Raw genomic sequence first — 27,594 nt, forward strand, 5'->3', positions numbered from 1 at the left:
GAGAAGTGTTAGCCTGACTGGGCTATTGAAGAGAAATATGAAGTAGCTCAGAAACGGCCAATGGGTTCACACTGCAGCAAACATGAGCTCCCTAGTCCCTTCTGGTCACCTGGCTTAGAGACCCAGGTTATGAGCTCTGGGCTTGGAATGCCTAAGCTGGAGTCTCAGCTGCATCACTTAGTAGCCAGGTGAACCTGAACAAGCATTTCACTTACCTGAGCCTCAGTTTCCCCATCTATGAAACAAGGTCAACAATAGCTCCTTCCCTCATTGGTTTGTGAGAGGCTGATGCTGGTGAAGCCTCAGGTGCAGCACCTGGCCCAGGGAAGCGCCTCCTAGAAGCCAGCAGGCAGGGTGGGCATGGTCAGGTGCGAGGCCAGGGAGGCTCAGTGGGGTCAACGAGAAGCAGTGGGGCAGATGAGAAGGGTGCAGGCGGGGAGGAAAGCAGAAACTGAGGGAGAAGAGGGTGGTGAGGGTCTGGAAGTTTCTGTTGTGTGCAGGGTGCTGGGGCAGTGGCTGCCAGGCCAGGTGGGTGTTGGGAGCCCAGTCGGAGAATGACATTGTTAAGGTGCCCTCAGGTGGCAGCTCTGTTGACAATGCCCCTGGAATACTTGGGCTAGGAAGAGTGTCCGCACAGCTGTCCTGGATCAGCAAGGAGCCCGAAGAGTTGCCATAAAAAGCATCATTAAGGAGGTGGAGTTCTGAGTTAGAGCGGCGAGCATTTTCATATTAACCACCCCCACCCCCCACTCACATGCTGGGCCATGAGAAATTCCATCCTGCGTAGCTTTCCTTCCCCTCTGCTGGGCTGGGGACCCAGTTTATTCCACTCCCCTGTACCCAAGGTATCATGGTACACAAAATGGTGGCAGCTGAGTGGGCAAGAACATGAGTTGAATCCCATTCCTCCACTGAGGAGCTGTGTGGCCTGGGGGAAGCTACTTACACTCTCTGTGCCCTGTTTCATAATGATTACAGCACCAGTCTCAGAGCATTGTTGTGGGTGAACAGGATGATGTGTGTGCAGCTGGGTACCTGAGAGGTATCTGTTAATAATACAAGTCTTCTCCATTTGGATTTGCCCTTTGTCAAAGTGAGGATTGTTGGTCTGGAACAAGTTGGTTCACCTCTGAATACTTCAGTGCTTGGAACAGAGCCCACTACATAGGTGCTTAATGAGTACTGAATGAATGAATGTTGAGCTGAGAATGATATGCTTCAAAAACTGAGAGAAGAGAGAAAAATAAAAGAAATGAAAAGAGGCCAAAGAGAATGTGTACATTATTCTTTATCTGTATCTGGGCTGCATCAAAATCTGGGGAGTTTCTGGCTTTCTGAATCCATGCTCCACCGCACCAAGGGATCATCTTCTCTCATCCCTGCCCTGCGCATTCTCCATCTTTATTCCCATAAATGCTCTCACCTGTCTGGCTACCCCAGGCCCTGAGGTCCTAGAGGGGGCTTGTCTGAGCCTGCTCACCACTGCGTAGCACAGGGGCTGATGCAGTGATTCAGTGGGATTGTGTGAAGGAATAAGTGATGAATGAGCTGATTCCTATGTCTTCATGCAGCAGGAGGACAGGCTCCTCCTGCACGTGCTGGCACATAGTAGGTCCACACTATGTGACTGAATGGGAAGCACAAGAAGTCCTTTAGCTCCTCCCGCCTTGGTTTCTTCACCTACCGACATGGTCCTTAGGTTTACATGTTTCAAAGGCTATTTCTTCTGGCTCTAAATTGGTTTGTTACAGATGCTAAATGCCTGCAGACAAAATGTAGTTAAAGCAAGGTTTGAACCTGTGCTGCTGCCCACTAGCTATGGGGACTCCCTTCTCCAGGCCTCAGTTCCCCAGTCTGTGAGATGGGATTATTTCCATCTCACTGGATTGGATAACAAGGACAAAGATGCTTCACCTGGATCACACCTGGTTTTACTGCCCTCATCCAGGATAATCTCCTAATCTTCATCTGCACAGTGAGAAGAGAAAAAGAGGGCGGGAAGGAGGGCAGGAGAAAGGGAGGGAGGGGGAGAGAGAGAGATAGGAGAGGGAGAGATTAAGTCAGGTGGCAAGAGTGAATTTTCTACCCACGTGCAGAGGATGAGAATAAATTTAGCAAGTGCGTATTTTGCGCCACAGTTTACATGCCCACACCCTTCCCGATTTTATTTCTTAGAATCCTGGGAGGACACCTCCTTATTCCCATTTTCCATTTGAACCGCAGAAACGGGATTTGGTAAATTTGCAAACCCCTGGTGGAAAGTACTTGGTACCGTGCCAGGCAACTGGTAAGCGCTCAATGGAACTGATACTTTTATGGTCACGGTGAGGAAACGGAGTGCGTCCTCCTAGGATGCGGGTGGTCCTGGCCGCTCGCGGGGCTCAAGGGGTAGGGCGGGGCGGAGAGGGGCGGGGCAAGCAGGGGGGCGGGTCCTGAGGGGCGGGGCGGAACGAGGGCTGCGACTGCGCGGCCCTATCAGCTCCGCCGGTCCCTGGGGGGGCGTGGCCTATGGGCTAAGGGGCAGCATACAAGAAGAGGCGCATCGAGCCCCCGGATCCACTGCTTCCTTCGGCGGCCCCGCTGTCCGGTATCCTGCTACCGTCCTGTCCCGCTGAGCCCGTGCTGCCGCTGCTACCGCCACCTCCGCTGCACAACGCGGGAGACGCCAGCGAGCTGGTGATTGGAGCCTTGTAAGTATGACTTAGATTCCTTTACTCTCTCCGAGCTTTAATCCATTCCCATAATCTCCGAGGAGCTGAAGTAACCAGGGCAGAGGCCAGCTCTTAGGGCTTACTGTGTGCAAGCACTAAACTGAGCGCCCACTTGCATCTCAGAACCGGGCTCAGCAGCCAGCCGGTTCACAGCGGGAGAAACCGAGACTCTTCCAGGGCAACTCAGTTGTTCAAGACCACAGCCAGGAAGGGAGGGAGCCGGGACTCAAAGCCAGTCTGACTGCGGAGCCGTGCTCCTGAAGGCTGTGTACTCTTGCCTTCCTGTGCAGTTCGCTAGCATCTGTTGTGTTTCTGTGTACACACTGGGTGTCAATCAATGGAAAGCTGATGGTGTGGATGTGGCATGAGTTTGAATTTGTCTACCCACATGTGGCTGGCCGGTTCGTTTGCAACACACCTGCCAGGTAGCCTTCCTCTTCCCGTGTTTCAGATGAAGACACTGGGGATTAGAGAGGTGAAGCAAGTTGTCCAGGCAGAGCTGGGGCTGAAACCCACCTCTGTCTGTCTCCGAAGCTCCAGATGGCCGTGGATGTGTCCGGGCCTGGGGCACCAGAGTTCTTGCAGGTTCGGGAACATGTTCCTGGGTATCTTAAACCGGAGTGGACATTTGCATAAACTGGTGGGGAAAGAATTGTGCTGGGAGCTGAGGGCTTGGTTCTGCAGTCCTGGGGAGATGGGCCACCTTCACGTGGGGCAGACCCAGAACCTCCTTTGCCAAATGCTAGGATAGTGGACAGGCTGGAAAGGGCTTAGCTGATGCTTCTGATTGAAGTCTAACTTGAATCAGGCATCTTTTAGCCAAAAGGTGAGTTGCTGCTCACGAGAAGCAGATGGGGGCCTGTGCAAATGCCCAGCTTGTCTTGCAACCTTGCAGGTTTGTGAGTTTTCACCTCAAACATTTGGGCCCCTTATTCTGGCAGAATAGGGGGAGCTACTGTTTCCAGCTGGGCCAGGGCATCTAGGGTCTAGAGACTGACAGGTGAAAGACTAGGGTCCTGCGGAAAAGGACAAAGGGCAGGTTCCCTTTCCCAAATAGACTGAGAAGGGACCTTCCAAGGGTTCTTTGTGTTTTGTGCACCTGCTCTTCTGCTTCTGATCTGGCCTTTTGCACGTGGGGGAGGAGCAGAATTTGGGGGGGCTGTCCTGCTGGTGTGGCAGGTGTGAGGCCCTGTGCCATGCACCGTGCCTGTGTTATTATCCCTGAAACACATCTGGGCAGCAGGCCTCCTGATCCCCGTTTCAAAGAGGCGAAGTGCATGTCAGAGTGCCCTAGCTGGTGTGCCATGCTGTCACTCCCAGGTTTGTCTGGCTATAGACCCTGCACTTAACTGCTAAGCGCTTTAGACAGTTCTCTGCCCAGCCACTAACTCCACCTCTGGATCTGACCTTCACACGTGTCTGAGGTGTTGTTTTGTCTGAGAGGGGCTCCAGGTAAAACTGCTATCAGCAGAATTGATCCCAAGCCCCAAGTTTTCAACCATGTATCCTGACAGGTGAAAGACTAGGGTCCTGCGGAAAAGGACAAAGGGCAGGTTCCCTTTCCCAAATAGACTGAGAAGGGACCTTCCAAGGGTTCTTTGTGTTTTGTGCACCTGCTCTTCTGCTTAATAAAGCAGAAGAGAAGAATAAAGAGGGTCACTTTCATTTTTACAGAATCTCTTAAGGTATAAGAGTTGGAGTAGTAATGATAACATTTGTAATCATACCAGCCTGACATTAACTCAGCACTTACTATGGGTCAGCCATGCCCAGGGTTTTACATGGATGACCTCACTGACTTTTTTATGGGATGGGCACTGGCCTGTCCTTCTTTCTACAAGGAGGGAATTTGAGGCTTGGAGTGACGAAAGCATGTACCCAGCATGACACAGCCAGGGCAGGGGAGAGCTGTCCTCCTGGCTGGGTCCTATCCCAGATCCTGGAAGAAAGTACTCATGCAACAGTGAGCCACTTAACTGTCACAGCAGAGCTTGCTGGGGGAAGTCGAGGCTTCCCATACCCTGTGGGATCTAGGTCCCTGGCCTGGGTTAGGGGTGGACCTGCAAAGGGGATGCACTGACATGGGGGCTTGGGCCCCACTCCGCCAACAGGTACTGGTATCAAGGCACAGAGCCCCATCCCAGGACCCAGATCCATGCTAGCTCCCGGAGTCCTGTTCCCAGACTGGCGAGAAGAGCTGGCTGGCTGGGGGCAGGAATGGAGCCCCTGCAGAAGAGCACGGGGCCTCCGAGAGGCCCCACCTTTCATCTCCCTCAAAGACCTCATGTTGGCTGTGTGGCCTTCGGTCAGTTGCCTTTAGTCAGTTGCATTTGAAAACTGGCTTTTAGAGGCAGGACCCCCAACACTGACCTCTTCAGCCTTGTGGGAGCTGGAACATTTCTTTTCTCTGTCACCAGTGTAATTTACTATGTATGGGAGGTGCCTCTGTGTCTGCTTGCTCCTGACCTATGAGGCTTTTTCTTTTTTCTTTTGCAAACTCACTGGTTTTTGATCAGTCCCAGATGTGCAAACCCAACATCAGTCAAAGGGGCTGATGGCTTGTCAAGAAAGGAAACTACGACACAGGCATCATTTTGTTCCATCTTCAGTTCATGGAGCTGAATAGATCCTCAGACCTTCGTGGGGTGGGGGTCCAGAGCCCCTCAGAAAGTCCCAAATGGAGCATGCTTTGTTCTGGGGCAGGGAGGATTGGGTGGTTGGTAGGGCTAGCCATGCCCCCCTTTTTTTCCTTGGAAAGAAAAAAGTTTTATGTGGTAAAATATGCATAGACATGACGTTGGCCCTTTTAACCATTTTAAAGCGTACAGTTCAGGGACAGTTAGGACATTCACGGTGTTATGCAGCCGTCACCACTGAGTCCAGAACGTTTTCACCCTCCCAGAAGGAGGCCCGTGCCCATCACAAGGAGTCACTCCCCTTTGTCTCCTCCCCAGCCTCTGGCAATGACTAAGCCACTTTCTATCTTTATAGATTCTCTTCTTGACATTTCATATAAAAGGAGTCACACATGTGTGGCCTTTTGTGTCTGGCTTCTTTCATCTGGTCTGATGTTTTCAAGGTTCATCCGTGTGTTAGAGCTCCTGTCCTTTTGATGGTTCAGTAATGTTCCATTGTATGCATGGACCACATTTCGCTTATCCATCCTTCCATTGATGAAAATTTGGATAGTTCCTCGTTCTGCCTATTGTGAATAATGCTGCCATTAACATTTGTGTACATGTTTTTGTTTAAACACCTAGTTTTAATTGCTTTGGGCCTATACCAGGAGCGGAATTACCAGGCCACATTAACCTGTTGAGGAACCGTGTTCTCTTCTTGACTCCCTTCTGAAAGAAGCATCAAGTCAGGTCATCTCATTTCAGAGTAGGCCAAGGCCCTCTGCCCTGGGTGCAGGGAAGTCTGGCAACTGGGGGTTCTGGGGGAGGCGTTGGCATCCCTCCCAGGGTCCCAGCAACAACAAGCAGCGAAGCCTGACTGAGACGTTGCCCTGGAGGGGCTGCGCTTTGTGCCGCAGTCTGTGCAACTGTGGGCACCGGCAGGCAGACACCCCCCTTTCAAGGCTGTGAGGACAGACAGTTTCTCGTGGTTGAGGCTGAAGGAGATTTATCTTCTCTGTTGTCTCCAGTGCTGTGTCAGCTTAGGCAGAAGCCACAGATTCCGGGGGAAAGGAGAGGATTATGCAACTTCTGGATCATCATTTAAAAAATATTATAAATTATGAAATCCCACATTTTCAATAGGAATTTCTGGAATGTACTCCATTATGAATGCAGAGTGACACTATCTCAGCAGGAAAAAGAATCAAGCTTCTGTCTCACTTGTAGCCAAGAGGTCCTGGAACTGACCCTGGCCCTAAGTTCTTTTGGATTGGTCAGAGCCCACCCAGAACTCTCTAGGACTGGCTACTTGCATCCCGCTGATATCTGCTGAGACTGACTTGAGAAGAACCTGAGAAATCCTTCCAGAGCAAAGAGGTGGTGTTTTCTGGCAGGGAAAGGTGATGGAGGGTGGGGTGTTTGCAAGGGCTCACCGAGTGGAGGCGCTGCATGTGTGCACAAAGGCCTGGAGGTAGGAAGGGGCCTGACACTCACAGAGAAAGGCAAGAAAGTTCCGTGTGGCTGGAGTTTACTTTAGGGGTCAGATTCAGGAATAGCAAGGGTCTGCGGTGCAGGTGCGGTGAGCCCGGCTGAGTTTGGATTCCCTGCTACGGGCTGGGCTGCGGGTCTCAGGAGTATAACAGGGCGGTGCTTTCACTTGAGAACAGATCACTGTGGAATGAGCAGTGTCCCCCAAATTGTGGGGAGGCCATCCCTGCTGGTCTCCTAGGTGACTGAGTGTTAGCACAGACGCAGCAGTAGCAAAGCCCACCAGCCCAGGGGCTGCTCCTTCCTCCCTCTGCCTATGGCGGGGCCAGCGTTTCAGGTGGTAGTCAGCCCCTCCTGTTGCTCCCGCACCCCACCCCCACCTCCGCTACAACAAAGAGAGCACTTTCTGCGACGAAGCCTCTGGCCAGTTTCAGGACCCAGCTGGGAGGTCCTCGCTTGGTTCTGTTTTCATTGTGTTTAATTCTATTCCGGCCCCTGTTCAAGGTGGAGGTGATCAAGTTCTCTGCAAATGGTGGTAATGGAAAGTTACCTCTTAAAAGTAAAATTTTCTGAGCCCTCAGACTGGGCCAGCTCGAACAAAAATACAAAATTCGTGCTAGTCCACGTAGACGGTGAAGCTGGACGAAACTGGGGAGGGGCCGTGCCAAGGACTGAAGATGGGGAAATGCCGGGTTGAAGTGCGGAACGAGATTTGAGCGGCTGTTACCACCTGGAGCAGCGGTTCTCAAAGTGGGGTTGCACTGAAACCTGGGGGATGATGCCCAGCAGCCCCTGGGAACTCATTAGAAATGTAGATTCTCAGGCCCCTTCCCAGACTTCCTGAATCAGAAGCTGTGGGAGTGGGGCCAGCCATCTGTCTTAATGAGGCTTCTAGCACTTTCTGGAGGAAGTCGGCCCACCAGACCTACTCAAATGTGAGACCTACTGCCCTAGAAAGCCGATGAAGCCTCTCCCTGGGCCCTGATGCAGGTGGGGCGGGGCCCCTGGTGAGTGGGGGTGGATGGGAAGCTGTGTGGAAGGTTCTGCATACAGGACCTGGTGTGACCAGACAGAGTCACATGGCAAGAGTGGCTCAGGAGCTAAAATGACCGTCAGGGTCAGAAGCCGGCTGAGAGCCGGTGGTTGGCGTGTCTGTGAGTCTGTCTTCCGGGAGAAGGCTCAGCTGGTTGGCACTCTTGTTCTGGGCCCAAGCAAGTGTCCTGAGCATTCCAGCACCTTCCTTCAGGGCGTGTTTAGTGTCCCTACATGGCCAGGAACTTGCGAAGGACATCTGTTTGTAACCCCAAAATGTCCCCTTGGAAACCATGAGTCGTTTCCGGGATAACATTTAAAATACATCTGCATGTGTGTGTATTATCTGCTACCAGCCCCTCTCTCCCTCCTGCCCCAGACTGGCTCCCAACACAGCCAGTCTGTTCTCCCAGGGAGAAGCACCCGGCTGCTGAAAACACTGTTTTATTCCCAGAAACCTTCAAGACCTGGGCTTCCCTGGGACTGGAGATATTTTCAGCCTTGGCATCGTTGGACAAAGTGCCCTCTCAGACGCGGGATGAACCGGGCCCTGTCTGGGAGAGCCGGTGTCTGGTCCAAGTGGGAGGCCCCAGCCAGCCGCAGGGCTTTATCTGGGCTCCGACTCGAAAGTGCGCTTTGAAGCGCTGTCCGAGCCCAGGCTCCAGCCTTGTCTTAGTTCTGAGCCCCCTGCGGAGAGAGCCCTTGAGGATTTTCTCTTGCGTAATGGTGTTCCCCTTGTAGCCACTCATGCTTCCCCTGGTCCATCCTTCAAACAGGAGCCAGAGAGATTTCAAAGTTTTATTTTTGTTGTTAACATTTTATTAAAGTTGAACGTCCTAGAGGGGACTGCACACTCACTCGCACACTGGCAGATACGTTTTCTCCAAGTGCTCGTGTGCATGCTAGGACCCCGGGCAGCTGCAGGACCTGGCCAGTCCCCCTGGGGACCCCCCCTGTCCCATCCCTCCCCCAGTGGGTAACTGTTTCCGGACTTCTAATAGCACAGATTGGTTTTTCCTGCTTTTGAACTTTGCATAAACAGCATCGTGCATGTTTAATCACTGGAGTCTGGCTTCTTTAGTTCAGTGTTATGTCTGTGAGCTTTGTCTGCCCGTTGCATGCTGACAGGCTTTCAAAGCATAAATCAGACCCCATCACCGTCAGCTTCACTTTCCCACCTGCATGTTTGTTTTTGCTTTTAGAGTAAAACCATGACTCCTTGGTGTGGCTTCCAAGGCCCCTGACCACCTCGCCCTCCCTGCCTCTGTGACCCTATTTCTCCCTCTTTCCACTGGCTTTGCCCCTGTCCTGGGTCATGCTGGGACAGTGACCCTCTCTAAGCCTTTGTGCTTACTGTTCCTGCTGCCTTTCCTCTCCTTGAGATCTCAGCAGGACTCCACTGTCCATCCTGGCCAGAGTGGTCCCACCCCGACCACTGCTCAGCTTCCCCATCCTGTTCCCAGGGGTGCTTTCCTCATGCCATCTGTCTTTAGTTGCTGCTACGTCTCCTTCCCTTCCGTTCCCAAGGGTGGACTATCTTGTCCCCTTGCATATCCCAAGGACTCTGTGGCCACTTGAGGATTTGCACTGGGGATTTTCATCAGCAAAGCAATGTGGAGATTCCATAACCTGGTGCTAGAGAATTTCTGAGCTGGTGTCTTTGAGCTTGGTTCAAAATCAGGGATTGTCACTCAGCCTGGCAGATACCACCTAGTACCAGTGAATCACGCAATTCAGGCAGGAGGCGGGTCCAGGTGCGGCCAGCCCTGAACGCTGGAGCAGAGGTGATCTGAGATGCCTGAATTCACCCAGGGGGACAAGGGAAAGAAACAGCCATTAAACACCTCTAGGTCTTAGGACTTTGCTGCTGGGCTTTTTAGAACCACTAACTTTGTAATCTTCACATCTCTCCTTCGTCCCTGGGGGAAATTCACTGAAGCCCTAAGGGGCTTCAGTGTGCCCCTTAGGAATTGGAGACACTGAGAGGAAAAGGGTCTTTCTGTGTAGGGTCTCTCTCTACATGGTGGAGGTAGGATTTGAACCCGGGTCTGACCCAATGCCCATGTTTTTCCACACGCCTTCTGGCAGGCCTTGATGTCTTGCCCTTTGGAGATGGCTGTCTCCTATTGTTCACCTAAAGCTTTGCTGAGAGCATTGCGCCCAAGGAAACATTCATACATTTGTAAGAAAAAAGAAAAGGGCCCCAGGAGTTATGTGAGGAGTATTTTTTTCAAAAAATTTTAAAAAATTCTTACCTGAGGATATATTTATTGATTTGAGAGAGAGAGGAAGGAGAAGAGAAAGAGAGAGAAACATCAATGTGAGAGAAGCATCAACCTGTTGCCTCCAATATGCACCCTGATTGGAGCCAGACCTGCAACCTAGGTACATGTCCTGACCAGGGATCGAACCTGCAGCCGTTTGGCGTACAAGATGGTGCTCCAACCAATGGAGCCACACTGGCCATGGCTGTGCTGGGAGTTCCAAGCCCATGTTAATTTATTATCCAGTCCCTTGAGAGTGGCTTCTTTGTTACATTCTCTTGGCTCACGTTGAATGCACCTGGTTTTAGTTCTTTTTTTTTTTTTTTTGCACAAAGGAGATTACGTGTCTGTTGAATGAGGCTTTTTTTGTTGTTGTTCAGAATTTTGTATATTCTCTGTGTGATACCTAAAAATGGAATGAGTTTGCATATTATACTTGTTCAGTGTATATCCCACAAGTGCATGCCTTCTGCCAAGGGCACAGGAGGAAAGAAGGGGCCATGGGGTGGGCATTTCTCGTAAGCCAAGTGGAATGCTGGCTGGCCGGCCGGCCTGGGTTGTGGGGAATCCAAGGTGTCTGTTTCCTCCCTGTCCAGCCCCAATCCTGTGGAGAAGCGTTTAAGGAAAACCAACACAATCGCCTGCCACCCCCACCCCTTGGTGTCTGGTACTGATCCAGACACTCTTCCTGAGAGGTTCTGCCGTGTCCTGGCATCTGCCCAAGACGTGCCTGCTGGGGAGTCTTCTTCTCTCTTCCCATATCCACCATTCCATTCCTGGAATTTGTGGGTGGTTTGTGGTACGACTCTGATCCGTGCTTGACCTTGCTCATACGTCGAATTCTCCTTTGTGCTTCTGAGGAAGAGCAAAGACCAAAGCACCCAGGTCTTAGCTGCTGTCCTGTGGGTGGGGTGACTCACTGAGTGAGTCGGGCTGACATGGGGCTAGAGGTCAGAATAGCCCTGACGTTTTGGGGAACCACTGCCTGGATGAGCCAGGACTGCTAAGCAGACGGAGTATGGCGGATGCATTGGCATTGTCCACAGGCCTGTGTGACTGTGAGCAAGTTGCTTCTGCATTTGAGCCTCAGTCTCCTCCGCTGTACAACAGGGCTTGTAATCACAGTGGCCCCATCTGTCTGTGGAGAGGATGAATATGCAATGCTGGGAGAAGAGGCCAGCTGTTTGGTCTACACTCATCTCTCTTTGGCCGGGTTATCGGTGATGACTGTTCATTGAGCATTGAATCCCCACTGGAGTCTGAAGTCAAACAAGCTCAGTGGCAGCCAGTGGTGTATCAGGGCTGGCTCCCTAGCTCACGTTTCAGAAAGATCATGAGCCAGTTAAGTACAACCATCCTTAAACATTAAATTATGTATGTTTACAGTTAAATAAGTCATATTTAAAACAAAGGTAATAACCACTCAAGACTCACCATGCCCTAATTTTTTACTGCACATTACTGTTATCTCTGCTCTTGAGGTTATTGGTATGCTGGCACAAGTCTTTCCAGAAACCCGTGTTCAGTACCTCATATTGTGTGCTTGAAATTGGCCACAGTGGGAGTATTTATACCAGGGCAACTGGCAAACACTACAAATAAGGGTGGGCTTAAAAAATTTTTTTGAGTGTTGGTTATTAAACATTTACCAGCACATCACTGATTTAAGCCCTCAAGAAGCACATAGTCTACCTGGCGAGGCAAATAGTATAAACAGATGCAATGCAGGCTGGTGAGTTCTAGGACATCTAGGGGCCAGTCCACTAAGCTAAGACTGAGCCCTAGAAGGACATAGCGCTCCATGGCAGCCATGGCGTCTGAGCTGGGTCATTGTCATCAGTATGAATTGCCACTCACATCTGCACAGATGGCTCCTGGCCTATTGGTCAGCTTTAGTGCTCTAGATCTGATTCATGATGTCTCAGCACCTTCTTCTCCATAAGGTGGGAGAAAGTGGTGCAGTTCAAGCCATGTGCTGAATAAAGTGTGTTTTATTTTATTTTTTAATATATTTTATTGATTATGCTATTACAGTTGGCCTAGTTTATCCCCCTTTGCCCCCCTCTACCTGCTACCCCCTTTTCCCTCTGGAAATCTCTCCCCTTAGTTCATGTCCATGGGTCATGCATAAAAGTACTTTGGCTACTCCATCTCCTATACTGTTATCAAGATCCCTGTCTATTCTGTACCTATCAATTTGTACCTCTTAATCCCTGCACCTTTTTTTCCCTTCTCTTCCTTCTTCCTCCCAACTGATAATCCTCCAACTGATCTCTGTATCTATGATTCTGTTTCTGTTTTGCTTGTTTGCTTAGTTTTTTTTTAATTCAATTGTTGATAGTTGTGAATTATTGGCATTTTAATGTTCATAGCTTTGATCTTTTTCTTAAATAAGTCCCTTTAACATTTCATATAATAAGGGCTTGGTGATGATGAATTCCTTTAGCTCGACCTTGTCTGGAAAGCACTTTATCTGCCCTTTGATTCTAAATGATAGCTTTGATGGATAGAGTAATCTTGGTTGTAGGTCCTTGCTTTTCATCACTTTGAATACTTCTTGCCAATCCCTTCTTGCCTGGAAAGTTTCTTTTGAGAAATCAGCTGATAGCCTAATGGGAACTCCTTTGTAGGTAACTCTCTGTTTTTCCCTTGCTGCTTTTAAGATTCTTTCTTTATCTTTAACCTTTGGCATTTGAATTATGATGTGTCATGATGTGGTCTTCTTTGTGTCTATCTTGTTTGGGACTCTCTGTGCTTCCTGGACTTGTATGTCTATTTCCTTCACCAAATTAGGAAAGTTTTCTTTCATTATTTTTTCAGATAAGTTTTCGATTTCTTGCTCTTTCTCTTCTCCTTCTGGCACCCCTACGATTCGAATGTTGGTATGCTTGAAGTTTTCCCAGAGGCTCCTTAGCCTATCCTCATTTTTTTCTTCTTGCTGTCCTAGTGGAATGTGGTTGTTTTTTTCCTTATGTTCTAAATCATTGATTTGATTCTTGGCTTCATCCACTCCACTGTTGATTCCCTGTAAATTTTTCTTTATTTCATTTAGTGTAACCTTTATTTCTGCCTGGATCTTTTTTATGCTGTTGAAGTACCCAATGAGTTCCTTGAGCATCCTAATAACCTGTGTTTTGAACTCTGTATCTTATAGATTGCTTATCACCATTTTGTTTAGTTCTTTTTCTGGAGTTCTGTTCTGTTCTTTTATTTGGGTCATGTTTCTTTGTCTCCTCATTTTGGCATCCAGCCTGTGTTTGTTTCTATGTGTTAGGTAGAGCTGCTTTGATGCCCTGTCTTACAATAGTGTGCCCTATTGTAGAAAAGTACACCAGTAAGTTGGGTGGGGTTGGGTCTTGGGTAATCACCAGGGTGGGACAACCTGTGTGAACCAGGTTGATGGAGTTTCTTACATGGTGTTCCAGCTCTGTGGCTCTATGTGGGGAAGGGCTCAGAAAGGGGACAATGGCTGTGGCCTGGCCTCTGGAGTTTTGTCCAGGAGGAGACTGTTCCCTGGTACTTGCCCTGATGCCAGACACTTCCATTTCTCCCCATCTGCCACTGGTGCCCTTTCAGCTGCTACCTCGGTCCTGGAGCCCAGAGGGAGTGAATCTGTAAGTCTATTATGGGCCCTTTGAGAGGACATGCTTGAGAATCCTGCAGTTTCTTCCATTGCTCCACCTCTCATTGGTTGTTACAGCCAGAAGTTATGGGAACTTATCTTCCTGGTTCTGGGACCCTAGACTGGGGGATCTGGTGTGGGGCTGGGATCCTTTGCTCTCAAGATATACCTCTGAATTTTTATCCACCACACATGGGTGTGGGGACACCTGTTCCACATCTCCATGTCTCTGCCCCTCCTGCCCATCTGGACGAATGTGCTTCTTTAATTCCTTGGTTGTTGGACTTCCCATATAGCTCAATCTTCTGATAATTCTGGATGATGGTTGTTCTGTAATTTAGTTGTAATTTTTGCTGTGGCTGGGCAAGGAAGCCCGCTGTGTTTACCTGTGCCTCCATCTTGATAAAAAGCCCCTAAAGCATGTTTTAAATTTAAGAGAGGGTTCTTCCCTCTCCTCCTTAAACATTAGACATTTATTAGGATTTTTAAAAGTTAAACCTCATCTCAAGGCACAGGTGAGCCTTTGAAATAATGTGGTGAAGAGAGAAGAGTCTTCTTTGCTGCATTCCCCATTATTAACACCAGCCTTCTGAGAGCCCCTTCAAACAATGAGTCTGTAGGGCATTCAGCAGCAGCATCATTATTATAATAGCTAGCACTGTATAGTTGTACACTACGTAGCTAACATGGTCATGTTTACTCCCTCTTTCATTCCTTACTCCATAGCTTATCCCTAGACCCTAACCTGCCCCTCCCCCTGGGCCAGCCTGGGTAGATTAATCCAAGCTCATTGGTGAAGATTCAGCTGAAGAGTCACTACCTCCCTGATGCCTTCTGGAGCTTAATCACGCCTGTGGACGTGCTGGTCTTATTCACCAGTGTCTGACAAGTCCTATAATTCCCTTCTCCCTTTTAGATACTTACACTGGAGCCCAGAGAAGCTACATGCCATGTCCAAGGATGCTGCCCCTCACTAGCTACATACAACTAGTGAGGGGCAGTGTCACAGATTAAACCCAGATTTCTATTCCCTGAGGGCCCAAGCTGCAGGCCGTAATGAAGAAGCCAACATCACGTGCATTTTTTTATACAGCTCTTCTGATCTAGGGAGGAGGAAGAGAGTCACACATCCATCCTATGAATATTTATTGAACACCGACTTGGCAGACACGGGTGATTCAACTGTGAATGAGCCCGACAGATCTGCAGGCGTGAATACGCAGTGATCCCAGAGTTGAGTCTTAAGTGAGGAGCAGGAATTAATCTGCCTAGCCTGGGCCAGCGGGGAGGGGGGAGGGTAGCTCAGGTTCATAGGGTGAGCTGTGGGAACAGCATGTGCAAAAGCAGGGAGTTTGGCACAGCCTCGGAGCCAATGGCTGACAGGCTCAGTCCTAAGATTCATCTTTCTGGCAGACTTTCCTAAACACAGGCAAAGGCAGCCGGGTGAGATGACGCATCGAACTTAAGCAAACCATGTGCCCTTTCTCTCGCTTGCTCCTGAAGGCTGAGTTTGGTGGCAGCATCTCCCAGGAGGTGACCATCAAGAAGACCCCTTGCTAGACTGGGAACCTGAGGATCTGCTGACCTGCTATGGACCCACCGAGCCTTGGCCAGAGGAGGGGGCATTTGTAGCAGGTTGAAAGTTCCCAAGCTTTCAGAAAGACTTGGTTCCCATTAGCTGCACAACCTCAAATACCAGGCAGGTCTCCTGGACTGAGTTTTATTTTCTGTAAAATGGGGTAGAAAGTAACAACCTCCCTGAGAGATCAAAGCCCACAGAAGCTTCGGGCAACGCTGCAGTAATTTAACTCCTGTGACTTTCACTCACCAGGCTTGGGTCTCCCTGTTGACCCTGGGGTTTGAAAGCCTTGTAGGTCCCTTCCCACCTCTCCATTGTCCTGGTATCTGGTGTGTTCCCATGAGACCTTGCTGACTTGACCATATTTGTGGTCTGCTTAATCATGCCTGCAGATCTGTTAGGCTTGGTTTTGCAACTTTGGCAAAGAAGAACATCTTTCAGAGAGCATTTCTGCTGTGTTGTAGAGCCATCCACAGCAGATGTTTCAAGCTGTTGGTAAGAGGCCAGGGGTGACAGAGCTGAGGAGGGCTCCTCTGGAAAATGCCCACCTCTTAAGCCACAACCCTAGGAGAATCGGAGAGCAGGAGTACAGAGCCAAACAGTGTGGGCCTCCCTGTCTGGGTGTGATGTGTGAGCTCCTCCAGGACGTTGGGAAAACAGCCGGAACCCCAGAAGCCGGAGAGTGCCCTGTACAGGGTATCAGAAAAGCCAGGGTATCAGAGGTCAGAGGGTCACATTTGAGTCAAAGGCGCATTGGCAGATAGAGATTGGAGGGGTGTCAAGCCCAGTAACAGGGGCGTGTTTGGGTGAAATGTCACCATGATGTAAAGGTTTCGGTCCCATAGGGGTGACACCTTGGTGCCTGCTCATCCACAGAGCCACCATCTGACCCCAGGGGGCCAGTGCCTCAGCTCCACCAAGCCTGGCAGTCTTACCAGGAGGCAGAGGAGGATAAAGAAGATTGCAGAGGGAGATGGGGTTGTTGGTGGGGGCCCGTCCCTGCGTGGGTGGTGACAGGAAATTCATGGGGTAGCAGTACGAAAGGGCTGGGAGGTCAGATGAAGCTGTGTTCCCACCCGGGGTGGAATCTTGGGCAGGTTTCTTAAACAACAGAGGCCTCAGTCTCCTCCCCTGTGAAATGGGAGAGTGGAACCCAAATCCCTGGGTCACTGGGACGTGAATTGAGAAATGCAGTGACTGGCACACAGTAGGTCTCCCACAGTGTAAGCCCCCGCCAGCCTCCCTGGGGGGAGCATGCACTTGTCATTGGAAAGCTTCGGGCAGCCTTGGGCAGTGTGTATGTCTCATTTGTAAGAAGTTTTTGCTTTTTATTGTAATGGAAAAGGGACCAAAGTACTTTGGCCCTAAGCTCTGAGTGAGCTGTTTGGGTGGCAGAGGCTGAATGGTCTGAGCAGGTGAGGGTGCTGGCATTGGCCGTGAAGTGGGCCTGGCCAGTGGGCTTGTTGCTTTGACAGAGCACCGACTGTCACTGCTAGGTCCCGGCTGGAGCCTTGCCTCAGCCTCCTACCTCCTAATTTGCCTCTCTGCTTCCACCTTGCCTCCTTCCAGATAGTGCCCAGAGGGATGTTTGGAACATAACCCTGTTCGCCCACTTATCTGATGCACGTATCAGTGTGGTAGGGCTGCTGCAACCAAGGACTGCAGGCTGGGTGGCTTAAAGAACAAACAGTTTTGCCTCAGCTCTGGAGGCTGAAGTCTGAGATCAAGGTGTCAGCAGGGCTGGTTCCCTCTAGCGCCCCTTTCCTTGGCTCGTAGACAGCTGTCTTCTCCCTGCATCCTCACATGGTGTTCCCTCTGTGTGTGTCTGTGTCCTGATCTCCTTTTCTTATAAGGATAGCAGTTGTATTGGATTAGGGCCCACCCCGTTACCTCATTTAACTCAATCACATCCTTAAAAGCCTGATCTCCAAATACAGTCACACTCTGAGATGCTAAGGGTTGGGGCTTCCACATATGAATTTAGGAGAGGCACACACGCCCAGCCCAGAGCCCTGGGCTGGTTCCCCTGTGCCAGCACCATGCTGGGCTCTGGGAATGCAAACGTGAGTGAGACGCAAGCCCTATTATTGCTATGATTCTGCTTCAGTCTTCAGTGTTCTGCTGCCTAGACTTAGCAGGAGCATCAAGACCTGGGCCTTGCCCCTCGCCAGCATGGGCCCCCAGGCACCCTAAGCTCCAGTCAGACCAACCCACTTTCAGACCCAACAGAATACTGGACGCGCCGCCCAGCATGGTGCCACTAATGGGGTGACCCAGGGCAAGCCTGCATGTCCTAGGCCAGCGGTTGGCGCAGAGCGGAAAAGGTCTCGAAGAAACTCTTTCTCTTCCCTCCTTTCATGGTGTTTTCTCCCAATGGGAGGTTCCAGGAAACCCCATGGTTCTCCCAACTCTAAAACTCCCACTAAAGCTTTATCGGGTCCCTTTGGAACCTTCTAGGGAAGGACAGTCTATAGGCCCTGGAGTGTGGGGCTCCTTTAATATTCAGTGTGAAGATGGCTTCACTTGGGAATAAGGTCACACTTGTTCGGGGGAACATGCCAGAAGGGTGCACTTGGGACCCGCGGTTGTTTCACTGCCCTTTCGCACGTTGGCATTTTGCTTTGTTTTAAAGTGCACAAGTATGAAGGACGGGTGTGTTCACCACCTAGGTCCAGACTCGGAGGACACCCTCGTTGGCTACAGCTTTGCAGTTTCTGCCAACTCAGCCTGTCTCCCTAGCTAAAGTGAACAGGAGTTGACACTTCCAAATGTGTTTGCGATTTTAAAGTAGAAATAACATTCTCCTTCCCAGTTCCACTGCCCTCACCCCGGAGTCAACCAGCCCCATGAACTTACTCTGATTCGGTCCTGGATTTACCATACAAACACACACATACACAAGTGTGTGCAAACGCAAAGACACAGACATGCATACATGCACATGTATGTAATATATGCATATAACATATACATATAGATGTTTGTATATACATGGACATGCATATCCAAAAATATACAAAATATGATTTACATGTTTTAAAATGTATATAAATAATACAATTAGCATAATATCCTACAGCTTGCTTTTTTAACCCGACACAGTATTTGAGTTTTATGCTGACACCCACACAGGTCTAGTTCATCCCTTTTACCTGCCATATAATGTTCTACCTCATGCTTGCCCCACGACTTATTTACTGATTATCCCTACTGATAGTTGTTTGAGCTGTGCCCATTGGCAGTATAAACCAAACCCAGGTTTTAGTCTGGCTGAGCCACAGCTGAGTTATATAAGCAGTTCACATCTCACGTTTGCAGGTGCCCCGCCCTTCCAGCTTGCGTTAGCGTAAAGAGCAAGTTGAGTGTGGTCATGACGCCAGAGTGGACACTCTGTGATGTCAGTCCTCGCTCACTTCATCTCAAATCTCGGTCCAGCGTCAGTGTGTTTTGGCATTGCTTTCAGCCTGGCCTTCCGCAGCTGGGAAACGCTCATATATGGTGGTGTGACTAACCTGAGAGAGAAACCGGGGACCCCGAGGGGTTCTGCATTACTGGGTTGATTCCCAGCGGGGCGAGTGGGCACGCAGAAGTCCTCCACGCCGTCCCCAAGGCCCTGCCCCAAAGGGAACTCCGTGGGAGGGAGGCCACATGCGGCCCATGCCAAAGAGAGCCCGGCCTCCCCTCTGGATGGCGGCTATTTTTATCTGAAGCCCGGGCTCGGTCAGGACCCTGGAGAGTTTCCAGAGTCGGAGATGGGAACTGCCTCTTTCCCATAGCTCCTCGGCTCTGCCCAGCCTCCTGGGATTCCTGGCTCTGCTCCTTCAGGCGACTCGTTCCCTCCCTGCCCTGCTGTGTCTTGCCCCGGAGGAAGTGCTCCCCTGGCTGCCATCTCTCAGTCCCAGCCAGCTTGACTGGTGAGCACCGGTGACCACTAATGTGGGTGAAGACCAGGATCGAGGTTCCCAGGGTTCTGAGTGGGTGAACTTGGAGGCACGGCTGCCACCCTTCCCACCCGGGGAGCCCCCTCCTCGAGCTCCCTGTGGTGTCTTCAGTCATCTCTGACCCACTGGCTGGGGACTGCGGCTCTTCTCACCTGTCTCCTCAGGGTCTCACACAAAATCAGTGCCCAGTAATGGTCATCGGGTGACTGACCGACTCTCCCTTGGGAGTAAAGCAGAGGCGAGAGACGTAAATGAACACACTCAAGCCCTGCTGGACCAGCTGACAGCCAGGAGGAGGACCACAGCTGGTGGCCCTATAGTGGAGGTGAGACCCCTCGGAGCCGTCACACCTGCATTCCAGTCCCAGCATCTGTGCCTACCAGTACAGAGCCTGGTGCCTGTGGTGTCCCCACTCCAGGACTCAGCTTTCGCATCCGTGAAACAGGAGTGATGACAGGCCAACCCCTGGGTTGTCCTGTGATTGGGGACAGTGTGAATGATGTGACTGGCCCACGTAGATGCCCAGGAAAGATTTTTAGAATGAACAAAAGGCACAGTGGACATTCATCTAATCCCAGCCCTTGGAATTTTCAAGTGAGTATGTGTATTCAAAGACTAATGCAGCTCTTCCTCAGATGAGTGCCAGGGAAGAAAGGTTAGTACGAGGATTATTTGGGGAAAGGACTTGCGGAGCAAAGGCAAGGAAGGGCCATCGAGACCCTTGATGGGTAATGAAAGTGAGAGCATTTTCTTTCCTGCAGTCGGCACCATGGATCTCTGGGATGGTGAATCCCACCAATGCGACCCCACAGCCCCACAGCCCCACAGCCCCAACGGGTGTCAGGGCTGGGCTTCCAGGGACGCACTTCGGGAAGCATGGCTCCCAGATGAGGCCTCGAAGGTCTGGGAGTTCCAGCCCACCCTCTTCTTCTGTCCCTTCGTACTACTGTTGGCTTTGTCAACCAACAGGAAGTAACCATCCTGATGCGTTCATTGGGTACTGATTACCCACACGAACTGCTAACTTAGTAGCCAAAAGGGAAGCTCCTGCCAGTGTCTGGAACGGGCTCATCGTCTGACAGGAGCTGGTGAAGGGAGGCCTCATGCTTGGTTGGTGAGTGGGTTTGCCAGGCAGGTTCGGGGGTGAGATTGGGGGACATGGCACCCCTTGGAGGTCTTCCCTCTTTCCCTTGTCACTTCCTCCAGGGATCAAGTCAACAGGTGCCTTGTTGCTCGCGGGAGCACACAGCTGGGTGGGCCCTGGCTGGGCCTGGTGGTGCGCTGGAGTGTGTCACAACTATGGGGGCGGGGCCGGTGGAAGGGCTGTGATAAGAGGAGCCTTGCGCAGCCATGGGTCTGGGGATGCCTGTTAGGTAACGTGATAAACCACCTTAGGTAAACTGAGTCTCACTTCACAGGGACCAGGAAGTTGGCTACCAACGTTTGTTCAGGGCAGGTCCTTTGGGGATGTGAAATGACCGTATCAATGTCCTTCGGGAGCAGGGGACAGAACTTAACTCAGGCGTTAGGCCCGCCTGAGTCCTGAATGAGTAGAAACGCTGGCTTGAGATGACAGAAGATGGTGACGGGAGAAATGGGGTTCAGGAGAGACTGTGCCAAGATGTCCTTTGCAGAGTCCAGCAGCTAGCCTCACTGGAAGCCCTTCCTGTCAGTGGGACTTTGGTTACTGAGCTCCCGTGAGCCTCAGTTTCCACATCTGCAAAAGGGGAAGAACGTTGCCTACTCCATTCACTGCTGAAGCCATTGCGAGAGCTGGTCTAATACTGGCTGATGTTTTCTCCCGCTGCCCTCTGCTTCCTTCCAGAGCTCCCGAGCACTCAGCTCCGACCCCAGAACCCAGGCTGCCGTCCCTCCTGTTCTTGCTGCCAGAGAGGAGCCATGAGCTGCACCCTAAATGGCCTCATCCCCTTGGGGCTGGTGTTGCTGGTGCTGGTCTGTGGGGCCCGAGGCTTTTTCCTGCCCAATGTCACACACCTGGAGAAGCTGCTCAGCAAGTACCAGCAGGACGAGCCCCAGGCCCGGGTCCGCAGGGCCATCCCCAGGTCGGACCAAGAGGAGATCCTCATGCTGCACAATAAACTTCGGGGCCAGGTGCACCCCCCGGCCTCCAACATGGAGTACATGGTGAGTGCTGGCTCCCCCACCGGGGCGGGAGGCCTGCGGTCTGTCTGTCCTGTCCGAAGTCACTGGGTGTGTGGCAGGCTTGGGGGCTTGGGCGTCAGAGGGCCCCTTGCCCCTGTTCTTGATCCCCCACCGAAATAGTACCTGCGAGTTCCCCAGCAGAGGCTGCTTCATGGCCAGCTCCCCATGGCACCCCTCTAGAGCTCAGCCCCCGAACCCACCCTGAGCCTTCCACCAGGCCCTCCGGGAGGCGGGGTCGGAGAGTCTCAGGGCTGGGCTCTGCCACCTCCTAGTGGTGTGGCCTGGGCATCAGCCAGTCTGAGCCTCAGTTTCCACCTTGAGGGTATGTCCTGTCACGGTTCCTGTGACAACAGAGCACAGACCCCCTTCAATGGCATCTTCTCTGTGAGAAGCGAGTGTGGCCGAGTCTGAGATAAGGCGTCTGTAGGAAAGGAAAAGGCCCAGAAGGCCCAGTGGGGTGCCCTCTGGACCGGAGAAATCCCACTGAGGAACAGAGGGGCAGGCAGCTCTTCCCAGCCCGGATCTCCCGCCCTGTCTTTGCTCACGTGTTTCCATCCCCATCAGCACCCGCTCTCATCCCCTGCCCCAGGAAGTGGGCGGGGTTATTTTGCCCATTTAATGGGTCAGGAAACTGAGGCCCAAGGCCACACAGCTGGCAGTGCCAGAGCCAGATTCAAACCTGGGTCCAGCTGACTCCAGGACCTGTGCCCTCAGCCACCACTCTGCACCCAGTGAAGCACGCCTCCCACCAGTTATCATGCGTTTCCAACCCATCTTCCCTCCCTGTTCCGGTCTCACCTTGATTAATGGGATGGCCTCAGCCCTGAGGGAGGGGGTTGCCATCCCTCATTCTGAATCCTGCCATCACGTTATGCTTCCTGAATCTTCATTTTTTCCACTCTTTCTCCAGCTCAGGAGCTTCCAGGGCGCCCTGTGCCCAGCACAAGGCCCGGGTGCTGCTTGCCTGGCATCCGAGGCTTCTAGCAGGAGCTCCGTCTCTTCATGACCTGTTTCCCTCCCTCCCCTTTGTCCAGAGAGGTCTTCTGGGTGTCCTCTGATGATACTGTGTGTGCGCAGCCACTGCCCCGCCCTCCCCGAGAGCACTTTCCTGCCATCGTTTTCCTCGTCCAGCTCCTCTGCAGCCCTCCCCACCGGCCACACTCCTCCCTGTCCCCTGGACTCAGCTGTCCCTTTTCACGTTGCCCTGTGCCCTGGCATGGGTAGCACTCATGGTTGGGGAATGTCCCATGTGTCTCTGAGCCCCTCACTGTCCCGGCATGTGCCCACACTAGGTGGCCCGTCACCAGCTGTAGGGCAGAAGAATGGGCCACTCTCCTGGGCAGAGCCCTGGGAGTAAGGTTTTGGGAACTTGTGACAAAACATTCTTTTTCCCCCTCAAGAAAACTATCCAGGCATTTATTCTAAAGGGGCTGTGCTAATTTTAGGAGGAAGAAGGGGCAACCTTTCTAAATGCATAGACAGCTTATGGAGACCTTTTTAGGGTTAAAGTTGTAGGAAATTAGGGTAGATTTCTTTGCAGCTTTGGAAAGAGACTTCTTCCCTGTCTTTCCCTGGACGGGACGGTTTGGCCTTGGTCTCCACGGGGAAAGGATTCTCTGTACCTTTCTCCGCACGGGTCATCCTGCACCCTGTGCCCTTCCACCCCAAGGCCCGAGGGGTGCCCCTAGGGAGCGCATACTTTCCCCAGCCCGAAGCTCATGGAACCCCAAAGTCCCAGGGTCCTGGCTGCCTCCCACCTCTGCTGGAACAGGCTGGGTTTCTGCTGGTCTTCTGGCAGCACTGAGCTTACTGAGAGGTTGTACGGAAGTTTGGGGCAAGTAAAGGGAACTTAGGTGGGCAGCAGGCAAGCTCGGGCCTCCAGGACAGCCCATGACGAGCCGGTTTACTTCTCTGTGTTTACTTCGTGGTGTTTCAGGATTAGAGTTGGGATCTGGGTCCTTAGGTCTAAATAGCCTGCCTGTCAGGGACACTGGGCCTTCAGGGCCATTGTCAGGGTTGCCTCCATGCAGGGCCATTCAGCAGGGAAGGTGGTCAAGGCTCAGCCCCTCCACCCCAGCGTCTAAGGCCCAGTGTTGACCACTCCCCACCCTGATCAGGCTTTGCTCGGACACTAGAGAGAGATCCCAGGCAGCAGTAATCCAGGGCTTGGTGGGCACAGAAGGTGCATGCCATCGGAGGGGGATGAGTGTGAGCATACCACTAGGTCCACTGCAGCTCAATGGGAGGTGGGTTGGGGTGTGAACAGGTCCTTGGGGGCTCTGCCTGAGGGTAGGACCTGCCCTGGGGTGTTGAGGAGTCTTGGTTATCTTGCTGGGGAGAGGCAGCAGGGCAGGAGAAGGAGAGGGAAACAGGCAGCTTCATGACACTCCATCCTGGGGTCTCACGGCTGGTTTACCCAGCCTTCTATTCCAGGATGGGTCCCAGGGCTCTGGGCAGACAGCCTGTCATTGGGCACCTACTGTGTGCCAGGAGCCGGGGCTACCCAGAGTGGGGGCGGCCCCCACCTGCCCGTGAGCTGGAGCATCTGCCCCGTGACTCTGGGAGGAGGCGTCGCAGCAGCTGGTTTGTAGTCGGCTCCGTGGGCCGCTTGGCATCTGTTCCTCTGCAGAAGAGGAATGACCCCGCTTGCTTTGTTCTCTCTCCGTGTTCTTTCCTGAGGAGTTATGTGTGTTCCCCGGGCCAGCTGGGAGGCGGGACCAGCTGCAGAGCTGTCTTCAGATTCTTTGGCCCAGCCCCCTGCCCAAGGCCCCTGATTTGGGGTGGGCGTGATGCCAGAGGGGAGCAGTGCCAGGCAAGTTAAAAGCATTTGTTGCTACTTATTTTTGAAAATAATGGTAAAATATACATAACATAAAATTTACCATCTGAACCATTTTTAAATACACCGTTCCGTAGCATTAGGTACATTCACGTTGGTATGTAACTGTCACCACCGTCCGTCTCTAGGACTTACGCATCCTCCCATTTCACAGGTGAAGGGACTGAGGCTGAGAGGACAGGGACTTACCAAGGTCACTGGCAAGTTAGAGGTGGAGCCGGAGCTCTGAGGACGGCCTTGGAGACAGGCTCCTCTGAGTTCTTTGCCGACCTGCCACTTCCCACTTGCTGAGCTAGGGGCTCAGCCATCATATGCACATGACCCAGTGCCACAGGAGCTGAACCCAGCCCCTGGTCTACCAGGAGCCACAGTGGGAGGCGACAGTGTTTTTGGTTCTTATACCCATCCTTGACTCTGAAGGTACTTGCTTCTCCTCCCCCTGCAGACCTGGGATGAAGAGCTGGCGAGGTCGGCGGCAGCGTGGGCCCACGAGTGCATCTGGGAGCACGGGCCCACCAGTCTGCTGGTGTCCATTGGGCAGAACCTGGCTGTCCACTGGGGCAGGTAAGAGCGGTGTGGTCCCCTTGACTTGTGAACTGGCTGCCAAGGCTGAGCACCTACTGTGTGCTGGACTTGGTGCTCAATGTCCATGATCACATTTAGCCCTCATGATCACCCACTAAGAGAGAGAGACCTCCTGTGTCATTTATGGGTGGGGAAACTGAGGCTCTGGGCCCCAGAACACTTCCGAGTAATTGGCAAAATGGGCGTGAGCCAGGGTGCCGACTCCAGACACTGATTATTGACTCGGGGTTTCTAGGCTGTGAGCTTTCCATTCCGTTTCCTTGAAAGGGCTGGTGAGTCAGTCGCATTTGGCCAAGGAAGGAGCTGGCCGGGCAGGCTGGGAGGATGGGAACGTTTGCTCCTTCGGTGGTGGGTCAGTGCTCTCTTCTCCATCCCGGCACGCCCAGGTTCTGCTCGCTCTTTAAGGCCCGGCCAGGTCCCACCTCGTGGGCAGGTGCCCCTCCTCCCCCTCTTGTCTGGCCACACTGGGGCTCGTTCACACTGCTGAACCTCCGAGGCCTCCTGGCCCGGCAGTGCCTTTGTCCCCTTGCCTGTGGGAGGCACTGGGCAGTGGTCAGTTAAATGTCATTGCCTGGTCTTCCCCGAAGTCAACCGGGTAACATACCCATGCAGCCTGCCTGGCTGAAAGTCCCCTCCGGCCACAGGGCTCACTTCATTAGAGGAGGTAGAGAAGATGTCCTCTGACCAGTTAAGACTCACTGACCCACGGTCAGCATGCTGTGCCCACAAGTCCTCTGCATCGGGACCCAGTGGTGGCCAGGGTCTCAGGGGCCGCTTTCCTCTTGTCCTATTCATCAGAAAGTCAGGCTGGACTTGAAATATCCCCCCAAAGTACAGGCCAGAGTCTGCGTGACTCTAACCCAGAGGTCTCCCAGCTCTGGACGCGCTGGAGTGGAGTCTGGCCACGAGCAGCTGCACCTCCCGCAGGGCAGTTCCTTTTCAGGGCCATCCCTGGGCTGGTGTCATGGCAGATCGAAAGAGATACGACTTCCTAGAAGCAAACTGACACAGCATTGCTCTCCTCTGGTGAATTCTGCTTTTTATAAAATCAGCCTGCGATAGCATGAGACGAAACTGTCTGCGGGGGAAGAAATCCATCATTGCACTGTTCTGGTTCCCCGGCTTTCGTTTTCTGGGCTCCTGTGTAGCATTTGGCTGCGGGCCGGAATATTTTTACATCGTTGTAACTGTGGCCAGGACAGCTTTTAATTCATTTTTTTCCTTCTCATATAATACCAAACAGTTTTTCTATTACATAATCATTGTGGTTATCGTCTCATAAAGGCTGCCTATGGGCTATCGAGCGGACAGGCCAGAATGTAGTCATTCTATCCTCACAGCCTGCTTTTTTTTTTTTGTTGTCGTTGGCTCGTTTGAATTATTTTATTAGGATAACTCTGAGGAGTGGCACTCACGTGGCACCAAGGTTTCCCCCTTCTGGGCGAATGCTGCTCACTGGCTTTCCCTAGGGGCCCCCATTCTCGGGGCCCCCATTCTCAGGGCCCCCACGGCACCCGCCTGTCCCGAATCTCTGGAGCTTCTTCCCTCAGCTGGCTGCAGGCAGACAGGCCGGTTCCCCGGCCACGTCACTGACCACTGCCACTCGCCCTGGGCCCTGACAGTAATTGTTACAAGCCCTCTAAGTGCCCATTCACCGCAGCGCCCTTAGGCATGGCCAGTCCCCCTCACCGCCTTTCTCTTTACTGAAACCGCTTTGTTTACACTTACTGGAGAGGGCGACCTGGGATTTGCACCCAGTTTATTTTCTTTCCTAAGAAAATAACCAGTGCCAGCCTGGTGGATGGGGCTGAAGCGAGGGGCAGCGGCCACCAACGATGATGGCCCGGGGCCCTCCTCACTGCTGGGGCGAGGGAGGCTCAGTGAGAAATCCTAAATAGGAAGTTTTCTAAAGGGTTTGCACATTGGACTGCGGAGCTCTGTATACCTATAGGTTTTGGTGCCCTGAATGAGTTTCCTGCCTTGATTTGAGTCTTTGGGTGCCCCCCCCACCAGTGGCCGATAAACAAAGCTGGTCATGACCATCCGTTGGTGGATGACAGGGGCCCATTGGCCTGGCCCCCATAGCCAGCCACTCCCCAGCTTCCACACCCTCCCCTGCCTGCCACGCTGGGTGTTCCATCTGTGCATCACCTGTTCAGCTATTTATTCAAATTTTTTCTACATTGGCTTTGAATGGATTCATGTCTTAAATCGTTTTGTCTTAAGCAATAATACCTTTGGAATATGGGGTTCTTGGGTGGCATACATTTTCTCAAATGCACATGAAAATAAGCACATAATTGTGTTCAATTGTTTATTTTCAATGCGTCAAAAAGGACTCATTGGGGGTCAGGTAAAAGTCTCCTGAACACACAGGTGGCATGTGGGACACCCAAGGGACACTCCTGGAACCCAGAAAGATTACAGGGATGTCCACAGAAGCTCCTTGGCAATTTGGGTTGTAAGCATTTTTAACAGGTGCTCAGTGGGATTTGGGGCTATTGTCCCTGAAGGAGCCCCTCCTCCAGTCTCCCCCCCAGGTGGTGGTGCCAGCTGTGGTCTCCATCGTTGGGTGTGTGGTGGCCAGGACATAACAAGCTGGTCTCTCCCCACAGGTATCGCTCTCCCGGGTTCCACGTGCAGTCCTGGTATGATGAGGTGAAGGACTACACCTACCCCTATCCCCATGAGTGCAACCCCTGGTGCCCGGAGAGGTGCTCTGGGGCCATGTGCACCCACTACACACAGGTAA

General features: G+C 52.1%; 1 protein-coding gene across 1 annotated transcript in view; it reads left to right on the plus strand.

Annotated features, from left to right (window-relative positions):
* The first annotated feature begins 2,541 nt into the window (after positions 1–2,541).
* CRISPLD2 (cysteine rich secretory protein LCCL domain containing 2) overlaps positions 2,542–27,594 on the plus strand; it is a 63,733-nt gene continuing 38,680 nt past the window's right edge. The window contains exons 1-4 of the mRNA XM_028501873.2: positions 2,542–2,690; positions 21,081–21,400; positions 24,703–24,821; positions 27,458–27,590. Coding sequence (XP_028357674.1) covers positions 21,155–21,400; positions 24,703–24,821; positions 27,458–27,590 — 498 coding nt within the window. The 5' untranslated portion in view covers positions 2,542–2,690; positions 21,081–21,154. The remainder of the gene's footprint in view (positions 2,691–21,080; positions 21,401–24,702; positions 24,822–27,457; positions 27,591–27,594) is intronic.

The sequence above is a fragment of the Phyllostomus discolor genome, chromosome 12 (assembly GCF_004126475.2).
Source record: "Phyllostomus discolor isolate MPI-MPIP mPhyDis1 chromosome 12, mPhyDis1.pri.v3, whole genome shotgun sequence".
NCBI classification, from domain to species: domain Eukaryota; kingdom Metazoa; phylum Chordata; class Mammalia; order Chiroptera; family Phyllostomidae; genus Phyllostomus; species Phyllostomus discolor.